Source organism: Triturus cristatus, chromosome 1_2 (assembly GCF_964204655.1).
Source record: "Triturus cristatus chromosome 1_2, aTriCri1.1, whole genome shotgun sequence".
Lineage (NCBI taxonomy): Eukaryota > Metazoa > Chordata > Amphibia > Caudata > Salamandridae > Triturus > Triturus cristatus.
This window is the reverse complement of record NC_140580.1, coordinates 296,417,332-296,430,251: the sequence shown is the minus strand read 5'-3', so window position 1 is coordinate 296,430,251 and position 12,920 is coordinate 296,417,332. Positions and strand designations below refer to the sequence as shown.

The 12,920-nt window shown below is 44.8% G+C and overlaps 1 protein-coding gene across 2 annotated transcripts in view; it reads left to right on the top strand.

Annotated features, from left to right (window-relative positions):
- The window catches only part of MCU (mitochondrial calcium uniporter), a 695,883-nt gene extending 683,842 nt beyond the window's left edge, over positions 1–12,041 (top strand). The window contains exon 9 of one of the 2 annotated variants that reach the window (XM_085603822.1): positions 10,340–12,041. In XM_085603822.1, the coding sequence (XP_085459948.1) occupies positions 10,340–10,417 (78 nt within the window). In that variant the 3' untranslated portion in view covers positions 10,418–12,041. The remainder of the gene's footprint in view (positions 1–10,339) is intronic. The other variant, XM_085603823.1, reaches the window with a different exon arrangement.
- Positions 12,042–12,920: the final 879 nt, after the last annotated feature.

The window sequence follows — 12,920 nt, the reverse complement described above, 5'->3', positions numbered from 1 at the left end:
ATCAGTCGACACCGAAAAATCAGTCGACACCGAAAAATCAGTCGACACCGAAAAATCAGTCGACACCGAAAAATCAGTCGACACCGAAAAATCAGTCGACACCGAAAAATCAGTCGACACCGAAAAATCAGTCGACACCGAAAAATCAGTCGACACCGAAAAATCAGTCGACACCGGACCCGAAAAAATCATCGGAGCCGAAAACTGCGTCCCCGCCGAAACAAGCTCATAAAGACCCGAAGCGGACGTCACAGACACCACCTTCGGAGCCAGATGATCTTTTTCGACCAGATCCTACTCAGAAGCGGATCTATATCAATCCTAAAACGGGACATGTGACTGCCATCCCATATAAAAAGCGGAAGCTGGACACTACACCTCCCCCAGCTCCCATACGGAAAAAGGACTGTGCTACTTCACCACTTCGTCCTTCCTCTCCTGTTTTACCTCCTAACCCGTCCCCCCCTCCTCCTCCTGATTCTCCTTTACCTTTTCCTTTACCTTTACCATCTCCCTATCATTCACCTCCTCCACAGGATGATAATGATGACTTAGGGGGAGGGGCGGACCCTGATTTATTTGATGATCCTGTTGACCCAAACGACCCTTTTACGTTCCCAGACCCAGCACCCATGGATGACTGGTCTTATCCTATACCTGACATGCCTGACCCCACTACCTACCCTTCCAAGCCCTCCCCTCCTGATGACCACCTAGGGTACGGCCAACTTATAAATAGGGCAGCAACATTCCACGGCGTTACTATGCACACAGACGCCATTGAAGAGGACTTCCTCCTGGATACCTTTGAGCAGTCACAAAAGACTGTTCACATACTGCCCATGATCAAAGGGGTCATAAAGCATGCTACTGAAGTCTTTAAGGACCCTGTTCGAGCTAGGGTTCTCAACCCACGCATCGAAAAAAAGTACCGACCAGCCCCGCAAGACCCTGCATACATTAAGGCCCAGCTCCCTTTAGACTCCCTAGTCGTATCAAATGCCAGGAAGCGCGCTAACTCACAGACAACTGGAGAAACGCCTCCCCCAGACAAGGAGTCTAAGCTTTTAGAAGCCTCGGGCAAACGGGTCGCCGCGCAGGCGGCTAACCATTGGCGTATTGCGAATACCCAGGCCCTGTTAGCCAGGTATGATAGAGCGCATTATGACCAACTTGAGGACCTTATGCAACATCTGCCTGAACCTTTTAAGTCCCAGGCCTCTGACCTCATCCAAGAAGGCAAATTAATATCTAATGCCTCCATTAAATGCGCCTTAGATGCAGCAGACACTGCTTCTAGAGCGGTCAATACTGGCGTCTTACTCAGACGACATGCCTGGCTCCGTATTTCCGGTTTCAAACCGGAGGTTCAAACCGCAATTCTAGCTCAACCTTTCAACCAAGAGCAGCTATTTGGCCCTGCAGTGGATACTGCATTAGAAAAAATGAAAAAGGATAATGAAACTGCCAAGTCTATGGGAGCACTGCAGTCTCATCAAAACCGGGGTTCCTTTCGTCGCTCCTTTTATAGAGGAGGCTCCAAAAACACATCAACTGAGACCACGTCCACCTTTAAAAATTCTGGACAAACATCCCCTAACAGAGGTTACTTCCGGGGAGGTTATAGGGGAAACAATAACAAAGGTCGAGGACGGGGCAACAACAACAACACCCGCACCTCACCAGCCACCAAACAGTGACTTGCCACCACTCCCCCCAGACCATTCCACTCCGGTCGGGGGGCGACTCCAACAATTCCTGCCTGTCTGGACTTCCATCACCACAGACAGGTGGGTAAGACAAATTATCCAGTCTGGCTACTGCCTCGAACTCATACAATCCCCCCCAAACATACCGCCCAAACAACGTCCAATGTCCTCGCATCATCTCTCTCTCCTCAAACAAGAAGTTCAATCCCTGTTACAAAAACATGCGATAGAACCAGTCCCCCTTCAACATCAGGGAAAAGGGGTATATTCTCTATACTTCCTCATTCCCAAAAAGGACAAAACACTAAGGCCCATACTGGATCTCAGACTACTAAACCAGTATATACATTCGGATCATTTTCACATGACCACTCTCCAACAAGTCCTCCCACTTTTACAACAGGGAGACTTCCTCGCCACATTGGACCTCAAGGACGCATACTTTCACATCCCTATGCATCCCGCTCACAGAAAATATCTACGATTTGTGGTAGATGGGCAACACTATCAATTTACAGTTCTCCCATTCGGAGTAACAACAGCACCCAGAGTGTTCACCAAGTGCCTAGCAGTCGTGGCAGCGCATCTCAGAAGACAACAGATCCATGTCTTCCCCTATCTGGACGATTGGCTCATAAAAGCCAATACATACCAAAAATGCGTTCTCCACACTCATCGCACGATTCAAACTCTCCACGATTTGGGATTCACTATCAACTACCCCAAATCCCACCTACAACCTTCCCACTTACATCAGTATCTAGGAGCAACCATAGATACATCCAAAGCCATTGCCTATCCCAGCACAGCCAGGATAGCCAATATACAAAATCTCATCTCTCAATTTCAAACTCATCCATCTCTTCCAGCAAGAGTGTTCATGCAGCTCCTAGGCATGATGGCGTCGTGCATCTCCATAGTCCCACACGCACGACTTCAAATGCGTCCCTTACAAGAATGCTTAGCACAACAGTGGAACCAAGCTCACGGACAACTTACCGATCTGGTGTTGGTGGACAGTCGCTCACTTCGATCACTGAAATGGTGGAACACCATCAACCTGTCCAAAGGGAGACCGTTCTTAGAGCCTCTTCCACAAGTTGTGCTAACTACAGACGCATCTCTCACGGGGTGGGGAGCCCACCTCCTTCACCATACCACTCAGGGCAGATGGACCAGTCAACAAAAACTGCTCCACATCAACCACCTGGAACTCTTAGCAGTGTTCCTAGCACTAAAATCCTTTCAAATTCACCTAAAGAACAAAACTGTCCTCATACGCACAGACAACATGACGACAATGTATTATATACAGAAACAGGGAGGGACACACTCTCTCCAACTGTCCCAACTGGCACAGCAAATCTGGAGATGGGCAATTCCCCAAAACATCTACCTGTTAGCAGAACATCTCCCAGGGATCCACAATCAAGTGGCCGACCTCCTAAGTCGCCACACACAACAGATCCACGAATGGGAACTACACCCCAAGGTTCTACTCCCCTTCTTCCAAAAGTGGGGACAACCAGACATAGACCTGTTCGCCACTCCCGAAAACACAAAATGCCCAACCTTCGCCGCCAGGTTTCCACACCCACAGTCGAAGGGCAATGCCCTATGGATGAACTGGTCAGGCAGATTTGCGTACGCCTTTCCGCCTCTCCCACTAGTTCCATTTGTGGTACGCAAACTGAAACAACAGTCACTAACACTAATACTAGTGGCTCCCACTTGGGCACGTCAACCGTGGTTCACCACACTTCTGGAACTATCTTTAGTTCCACATCAAAAGCTACGCCTCTCCCCGGATCTGTTAACCCAGAACCATGGAGAAATCAGACACCCAGATCCTCAAACACTGAACCTAGCGATCTGGCTCCTGAGGTCTTAGAGTTCGGTTACCTCAATCTCCCTCCAGACTGTATGAATATCATAAAAGAAGCCAGACGCCCTACTACTAGAGCGTGTTATGCCGCTAAATGGAAACGATTTGCCATCTACTGCGCTAATAATGACATACATCCATTGGATGCTTCCATCCAAAACATCATTTGCTATCTACTACACTTGCAAAGATGCAATCTAGCGTATTCCTCTATACGATTACACCTAGCAGCCTTGGCAGCCTACTTGCAAAATAGGCAACACCTGTCCCTTTTTAAGGTACCAGCCATCAAAGCGTTTATGGAAGGTCTCAAAAGGATTCTTCCCCCAAGATTGCCACCTGCCCCAGTGTGGAATCTCAATGTGGTTCTAACAAGACTCATGGGCCCCCCATTTGAACCTATGCACAAATGTGAATTGCAATTCCTAACATGGAAGGTAGCCTTCCTTATCGCAATCACTTCCCTGCGCAGAGTAAGTGAAATACAAGCCCTTACACTTGAAGAACCTTTCTTACAACTACACCGTAACAAAGTGGTTCTTAGGACAAACCCTAAATTTCTTCCAAAAGTGATTTCCCCTTTCCACCTTAACCAATCAGTAGAACTACCGGTCTTTTTCCCAAATCCAGACTCGGTAGCTGAAAGGGCCCTACATACCCTAGATGTTAAAAGAGCATTGCTTTATTACATCAACAGAACAAAACCTTTTCGAAAGACAAAACAACTCTTTGTTGCTTTCGCGCCACCACACAAAGGCAACCCGATCTCCAAATCAGGAATAGCCAGGTGGATAGTTAAATGCATCCAAATATGCTACCTCAAGGCTAAACGTACACTCACAGTTCCCCCTAGGGCGCACTCCACGCGTAAAATAGGGGCTTCTATGGCCTTCTTAGGCAATATTCCCTTAGAAGACATTTGCAAGGCAGCCACATGGTCTACCACGCATACCTTCACTAAACACTATTGTGTTGACGTGCAGGCCAAACAACAGGCCTCCGTGGGCCAGGCTGTCCTAAAAACTTTATTTCAAACTGCTGCAACGGATACAGGCGACCACCGCTAAGGGGAGCACTGCTGTATAATCTATCCTCAGTGTGTGATCTGCAGCTCATATGCCTCGAACGGAATATGCTACTTACCAGTATGCATCTGTTCTTGGCATGTAGAGCTGCAGAGTCACACACGCCCGCCCGCCTCCCCGGGACCTGTATCTGTTCCAGCATCCGTCTTACTTAGACATTACACATGGACATCCTTTCTTTCTTTTCTATATACTCCATCTTTTCCCATCATGGCGAAAAACAATCTGCCGATGGAGTGGATGCCCATGCGCACTGTTGTCCAGGGGAGGAGTCACCAACCTCGTGACCAAAGACTTCTCCGAAGACAACAACAACCTGCAATCATCCGAGCCCAACACCAGATGGCGATCTTATCCTCAGTGTGTGACTCTGCAGCTCTACATGCCAAGAACAGATGCATACTGGTAAGTAGCATATTCCTTAACCCAGATCTCTTGACGGGGGTGAATGTTTTGATTTGTTCTGCATACCGTCCATCAATTGTGTCTTTTTTGCACATAGCCCCTATGCCACCATCTCCTAACCCTCCTGCTGCGGATTCCCCTCCGGCAGATATTGGGGATTTCATGAACTTCTAGAGCATGCTTCCAAACGTTTTGATTTGCCAATGCCAACCAAACAGACTGAGTGTTTTCTATATGATTTTAAACCAGGCACCCAATGTTCAGCGAGAGCAATTCCTATAATTGACTTTCTATGGCAAGAAGGGCTAAAGTTATTAAAAACACCTGTCTCCTTTCCAGCTGTTATTCCAAAACTGGACAAAAAATATAAGGCTTCTGATGACTCGCCTTCATGCCTCATTGGTCACTCAAGGCCGGACTCTGTGATCATGCAAGCAGCACGGAGAAGAGCCAAGAATCCAGCATCTCCCTGCACTGCCCCACCGGACAAGGAGGGTCGTCGCCTCGACAATATTCTCGGCTTTGGTGGCTACCTCCATTGGAGCCTCTAATGCCATGGCCATTTTGGGGAGATATGACTGGCAGATGTGGCCGGACATCTCTACTCTGTTGGAGTATCTCCCAGAGGATAAAAAGAAAGCGGCAAAAGATATTCTTTTAGAGGGAGAAAGAGCGTCTTCGGAGCTCATTGAGATAACTATGGACGTTTCATCCACTGCATTTCGACAGATCGCAGGAGTGGCGGCCCTGCGTCACCAGGGATGGCTAAAATCAACCACCTTTCGTCCAGAGGTCCAAGACAAGGTTTTAGATATGTCTTTGATGGGGAGTGCTTTTTTGGTAAGCCAATAGACTAGGAGCTACAAACTATCAAGAAGGATTCGGATACAGTCAAAGCCTTAGGCAATCTCCAGCAGCGCCGCTTTCAGTCCTTTCGGGCTAGAGGTCGGCAGCAATTCTTATCCTGTCTGCAATTTCAGCAGCGGTGCCAACCATATCTTATTTTTAAGATCCTTTGTCTGACCCATGAAGTCTTTTATGATTCTGGTCCAGAGTGTATAAAGTTGATTGTCTGTCATTATGCCCCCGCTAGGTCTCTTCGGTCTGTGGACAAAAACCTTCTTGTTGTGCCTAGGTTTAAGAAGGCTAAATGGGGCGGCAGAGCCTTTTCCTCCATGGCGCCCAAACTGTGGAATTCCCTGCCTTTGAACATCTCTGGGGAGACCTTGCGACCTTTATTCTGTAAGGCCCTAAAGACCTGGCTTTTTCGTAGTCTGTCAGTATGAGCATGTTCCATTTCTCTCGTCCTCTGATGGTTTGCATCTAGCGCCTTGACGCCCTTGGGCTAAGTTCGCGCTTTTATAAATTCAATTCCATTCATTCATATCCACAGACTACCTCCCAGCTTTACAACCGGTTCTTCCATTCCAACACCGCTCAGACTTATTCAAGACCGGCAGGACACAAGTGGCAGCAATCTTCTGGAAAGTCCCAAGACTCCAATAGGAGACCATCAGGCCCCTGCTACCATAGTCACACACCACGATCACATCTTCTCTGCATCCTTTCAGAAATGGAATTATTTTTCTTCAGACGGATGGATTCTAGACATCTTCCAACATGGCCACACCCTAGAATTCATTCAGCATCATCCAAATGTTCCGACACGCAAAGTTCTGCTCCGTCACCTTCCAGATCTCAAGAAGGAAATACATTTGCTTCTTCCTCATCAAAAAGAAAAATGGGAAATGGAGGCAGGTCATGGACCACGGAATGCTGAACAAGTTAATCAAGAGTCAATCTTTCAGGATGCTCTCTCTTTAGGAAATTCTTCTTCTAATGGAAGAAGAGGTTTTTCTGGCTTCTCTCATTCTCTTAGAAGCCTATTTTCATATTCCCGTTCACCCTCAACATCGAAAATTTCTCAGGTTCAAGGTGACAAAGCTCCATAACCAATTCAAAGTGCTCCCTTTTGGTTTAAAGTCCCCTCCCAGGGTGTTCACAAAGTGTATGGCACAGATAGCAGCCTTCTTAAGAGATTTAGGTCACAAGGTGTTCCCATACCTGGATGATTGGCTCATAAAGGCTCCGTCTTTTCAAGCGGCAGAAATTTTAACGAGAGCCTGTTGGATTCTCTTCCAGACTCTCTGTCTTTGCAACAATCTGGAAAATCGTCCATTATCCCAACCAAATCGTTCGTCTTTCTGGGTGCTCATCTCGACACAGAGCTGGGCAAAGCCTTTCCAATTCAGGAAAGAATAATGCAGATTTTGGATACGACAAACCTTCTTTCAACAAGAGGGTTCGTTTCTGCGAGGCAATACAAGTCCATGCTGTGGATGATGTCCTCTTGCTTCTCGTTCATTCCCAGTTGCCGACTTTGCATGCGACCGCTGCAGGAACAGCTTGATGCGCAGTGGGTTCAGTGTCAAGGCTCATTCAACGACAAAGTTCGCATTTCAGCATCAATGACGGCCGCTATGGCCTGGTGGATGGTCAAGGACAGCCTGTCGCAAGATCTCTCTCATTCACTCTGTACCCTAACTGGTGATGACCTTGGATGAACGGATGGGGGCTCACCTTCAAGAATTACAGGTTCACAGCAAGTGGTCCAAACAGGAATCGGCGTGTCATGTAAACATTTTGGAGCTCAAAGCAGTGTTTTTAGGTCTGAAGGCCTTCCTGCCTCGGACCAAAGGTGTCGGTGCTCTTCAGGATGGACAACACTACGACAATGTTTACCTCCAAAAGCAAGGCGTAACGAGATTTCAAGCACTTTCCCTTCTTGCTCAACAGAATGGCTCCTTGTCAGCCACATCTCCCTTGCGAGTGGAGGACGTGCCAGGGATTCACAACGAGAAGGCCGACTCTCTCAGCAGGGCCTACCAAACAGTGCCACGAATGGGAACTCAGCGACCACCTTTTGAAGGAGGTTTTTTAATCCTGGGGTTACCCAACATTAGATCTGTTCGCTACTTTCCTCAGCAAAGTGTCCTTTTTTTGCAAGCAGACAGCCTCATCAAAATTCATGGGGAGACACCTTGCAGTTTCCTTGGACGGGGATGTTCGCCTATGCTTTTCCCCCTGTTTCCACTCTTTCCTCGAGTACTTCAAAAAATGAAGTGAGACCCTTGTTTGATCATTCTCATTGCTCCAGGTTGGGCAAGACCGTTCCGGTACACCCAGCTGCATTGCCTATCAGAGTGTGTTTTGATTCTCTTCTTCCAAAGTAGGATCTTCCCTACATGAACCAGGGCCAAGTGGTTCATCCACAAATTCCCTCTCTTCATTTGTCGGTTTGGCTCCTAACCGCGCTGAATTTGGGGGATTTGAGGCTTTCCAAGGAGTGTACTAAGATACTATTGAAGTCTCGAGCCCTGTCTACGTTGAAATGTTATGCAGCTAAATGGAAGAGATTCTGTGCTTGGTGTATCTCGCAAGCTTTGCATCCGTTCTCCATCTATGGAGCAGGTGCCTCCTTATCTCTTGCACTCAAGCCAAATCAGGACTTTCTCTCTCTTCCATAAGAGTTTATCTTGCTTCAATTTCTAGGTATAGATAACGTTCAAATAACACTTATCTGTGGTCTAACCAACTCGTCAAAGAATTTATAAAGTGACTTTTTAGAGCTTTTCCACCTGTTAAGCCTCCTACAGTTTTGTGGCAATTAAACACCGTTCTGTCACAACTGATGCATTCTCCCTTTGAGCTAATACACAAATGCAAATTTAATTTTCTCTCCTGGAAAGTGGCTTTTCTCTTGGCCATTGCGTCACCCAGACGTATCTGTGAAATCCAAGCTCTCACTATAAAAGAACCGTATCTGCAGTTTTTGCCAGACAGGGTTATCCTAAGCACTAACCTTTTTTTTTTTTTTTTTTTATGCCTAAGATGCCTTCAACTTACCACCTCAGTGAGCTGATTGTTTTACCAACGTTCTTTCCTAATCCATCCTCAGCAGCGTAAAGGGCGTTGCATTCTCTAGACATTAAATGCTTAAAGTTTTATCTGCAAAGAATGGAGACCTTCCGTAAATCCTCTTAGATACTTATCTCTTTCTCGGCACCCAGGAAAGGACAGGCCTTGACACTGGCCAGCACACTCTTTGCTTAAGGTAGGCGGCTTTTAGACTTCCATATTCTTTATAAGCTGTTTGTAAATTTGTATGCTTATTATTCTGATGCTACAAGTTTACGTCATGGTGGGATGGTTCACCTGCCCACCACCTTTCTTTTCACTTATTTTGTTTTTTACTGCTTACTAGTTGGATTCAAGCATGTGAATCTATGATAGATTCAATACTGGAGAAAAAGCAAGTTACCTGTACACTGCTTCTCCAGTATTTATATATTTGACAGATTCACATGGGACCCTCCCTCCTCCCCGATTAGGCTCACCAATTACCTCAGAGTTTTTGTGTGCTCGAAATCTGAGGTATGGTGGCTCTGTGGAGAAGGAGACTCTGGGTCTCAGCTGTGATTGGCTGAAGATTGGAAGTTGTAAAATGAGGCTGAAAAGCTACTTAAGTGAGTTTTCTGTTCTATGGAGGTCTATGGTGATGTTGTAATACTGCTATTTCTTATGTTACTGGTGGACTCCCACCATGACGACGGGAAAATTCAAGCCTGTGAATCTATAAAAGATCTAGATATTAATAGAGAATCACAGTGTACAGGTAAGTAAGTAGTTTTTTTTCCCTAGTGCATAAAAACAAATACATTCAGTTTTTGCCTGTAGGCAGGCAATTTAGTTGAGTCACCGAAAACAAATATTTGCAGAAGATGGGGAAAATGTAATGAAAGAATAATTGTGAATCTCCAACACTGAGGTTTGTTTCCGTAAAGCCGTGCCCTTGGCTCTTTGCCTCGATCTAGAAATGTTTGCCATTTTATTTTGGGCGAAAGACACTAAAGGATGTTCTTGTGTGTACCATGTGAGCAGAACACTAATAGTAATGTCATAGGTTTTGTTAGGAACAAACCTTGGTTGCCATCACTGTGTGAAATTCAGAATGGGATCACAAATGTTTGAGAGAAACGTTTTATAGGAATATGTTTGGGTTGGGATTGCACAGCAGGCAATAGTTATAATAGGTCACCAAAGTTGAAATTTGCCACAGGCCTCGAAACCGACTCAGTGATTCCAGAACTTTATATTAATTAACACTTAGTAAAAATGTTTAAATGTGTAACAGTCTTGTGCGCTACTGATGTAGGCCGCTACTTACAAACATTTCATTTTCTTTTTCCATGCAGACGGAGTTAGATCTTAAAAGGCTGCGTGACCCTCTGCAGGTGAACCTCCCTATCCAGCAGATCAGCGATAAAGATTGATAAAAAGAGACCTACTGTATGACCCGGCAAAACCTGTGGAAAACTCTTGCCTTTGAATGAAACATTGCAGGTGGTGGCTGGGAGGTGGTTTGGGGTAGAATGTTTATTTTTAGCATTAATAAAATAAGAGAGGATTATAAAATGAACTAAAATCTGAAGAATGGGTTTACGAATTGAAAGTCTCTCAGTAAAGGGCTTGGGGAAAATTGTCTTAATACATGTCTTTTTTTTCCCTCTCTGGATGAAAATTCAGTGGGTTTTAAAATGTACGGTAGAGGGTTCAAAACTGAGTTAACTGTGCTATGTTCTTTTTTTTTTTTTTTTTTTTTTGGTTGAGGGTTGACTTGGCCTGCAAAACTGTAACATGCCTGCCTTTTGGTCAGGCTTGGTAGATCAGGCGTGGCAGTTGCATGCACAATAAAAGCCATTGGGAGTGGAACCTCAGACTGGGCCACATCCCTTACTACAGGTTGGATTCATGCCTGGCTGTGGCAGGAGATTGTTCTAAGAGAACATTTTGACAGTGGGCCATGGAAAGACCCTAAGATGTATTTTGTCTAGAATCATCTAACCATGCACAAACCCAAATGTCTTTACACTTTCCACCACCCCTCACTTATTGGCCTATTCTATTTGCATCAAAGATCACATTTCTCTTGACACCAAACAGACGTTTTGTGGAGAACGTCAGGTAAATGGCACGTTGTAATCTCCGAACACTTAAAGTTCCTCTCTTTCTTAGCACCTTTGACTTTCAGTCTGTGGGCTTAATGCATGATAGGTTTTATATGTATTATTTATCGCGTTGGAGGGAGGGCTTTCCCCCACCGCCCTTGACTAGAGCACAGCTAGTTTGGGCTAGTGAGTGAATAGTCATTTCTGAGGTTTTTCGCAGAACCAGGACTGAGACCTGCATGGAAGTGCAGTGTGTGCGCCAAAGTCTAAAGCAATGATAATTTGCATTTTTGTAATGAATATGCACAACATTGCACCAATCGTGATCTTCCTGGATGTATTTTTTGTTAACTAGCAAAGGCTGACTGTAGAGGATAGATGCTGAAATCTATCTGGGATTTATTGGAACTGTCCTAAAATTAAGTTGCCATACATCCAGTTGGTCTAGTTTCTGATGCTCTGTTCCTCCTTTTCTTGGATGTGAAAAGTACACTAGATGTACAATGGATACATTATTTTCTTTTCTACTCACCTCCAGGATGTCAAAAATGCAGTTTCTTCCCTCTAGCTGAAAACATTGTTGGACTATTGGGGCATGGCATGATGGGGGTAGGGCAGGGGGGTATATGTTTAACGTCGGGGAGGGCGTTTTTTAGTTCTCCCCACAGAAAGATTCAAGATATCAAAACTCTTACAGAGAAAAGGTAAAAACAGATGTCAGGTGCCTTTTGAAGTTGAAACAGATGTCAGATTGCCATCTCTTGAAAGGTATGGCAGATCTCTTGTGCAATCTGTTCCCAACACTACTTGTTGAGGTTTCAGCAGGCAGACCAAACAGTCGCTGCCACACCAGCCAGTGGCAAGGACAAATGAATGTGTGGTCGCCACCTCATCCTGCTAGGAATGATGGACGGAGTGGATGTTTACTTCCCTTCCAGCCCTTCTTTTTTCCCTCCTTAACATTTTCTTTTTTTATATATATATATATATAAATATATTATTGAATGGTCTGAGTTATTTTTTAATAGTTTTATCCTACGTGTGTGCAAAGTTTTAAAGAGAAGAAACAAAGAAACACTTAACACAAGGTCTGTCACCCAACTGTTGCTGGGCGTTTGTGTATGTGGGGTGGGCGGGGCATGAAGAAATGTCCTTTAAAAACTAGGCAAATTATTGAAGGTGTGTAAAATCATGTATCATTTATGAAATATGTATAAAAGAGAAATGTAATTCTGAAACAATAAATATACTTATTCAATTTTTGAAAGGAAGTGTCAAGCTCTTTCTTTGAAAAATGTTCTTCAAAGACTGTTTTGACTGTGTCCAAGTTAAACTGTTACAACTCAGCAATTCACAGTATAATCAATGGATGATCTAAAATGAAATTTCCTCTCCTCAAAATGTTGCCCTATTAAGAAGTCTTCAAATAATGTTAGCTAAAAACGCCTATTTAAGTTCACCATAGTTTAGTCTCTTGCCACTAAGTTTCTGTTTATTTTCCTAAACCATATTTTATTGTTTTCATAAACTTTAATAATAAAGTGGAATAAAAGGATTGTTGTGATACACAGTTCTTTAAATTTAGCATATTGTCGAGGGATACAAAAGTGCGCGACGATCATAATACATAACGAATGCCGTAATGCTCACACAACTTCCCCCAAATCATATTGTGCTTACGGGGACAGCCTCTCACCTTCTAGAAAGGTTCCTCTAATTTCACACTCCTATCCATCGCTCTCAGTCAGTACATGAATGGGGGCACTGTTGCGGACTGCGAATATCTGGTAATATCTCTTTTTGCTACAACACTGCCTCTGTCCTCCTG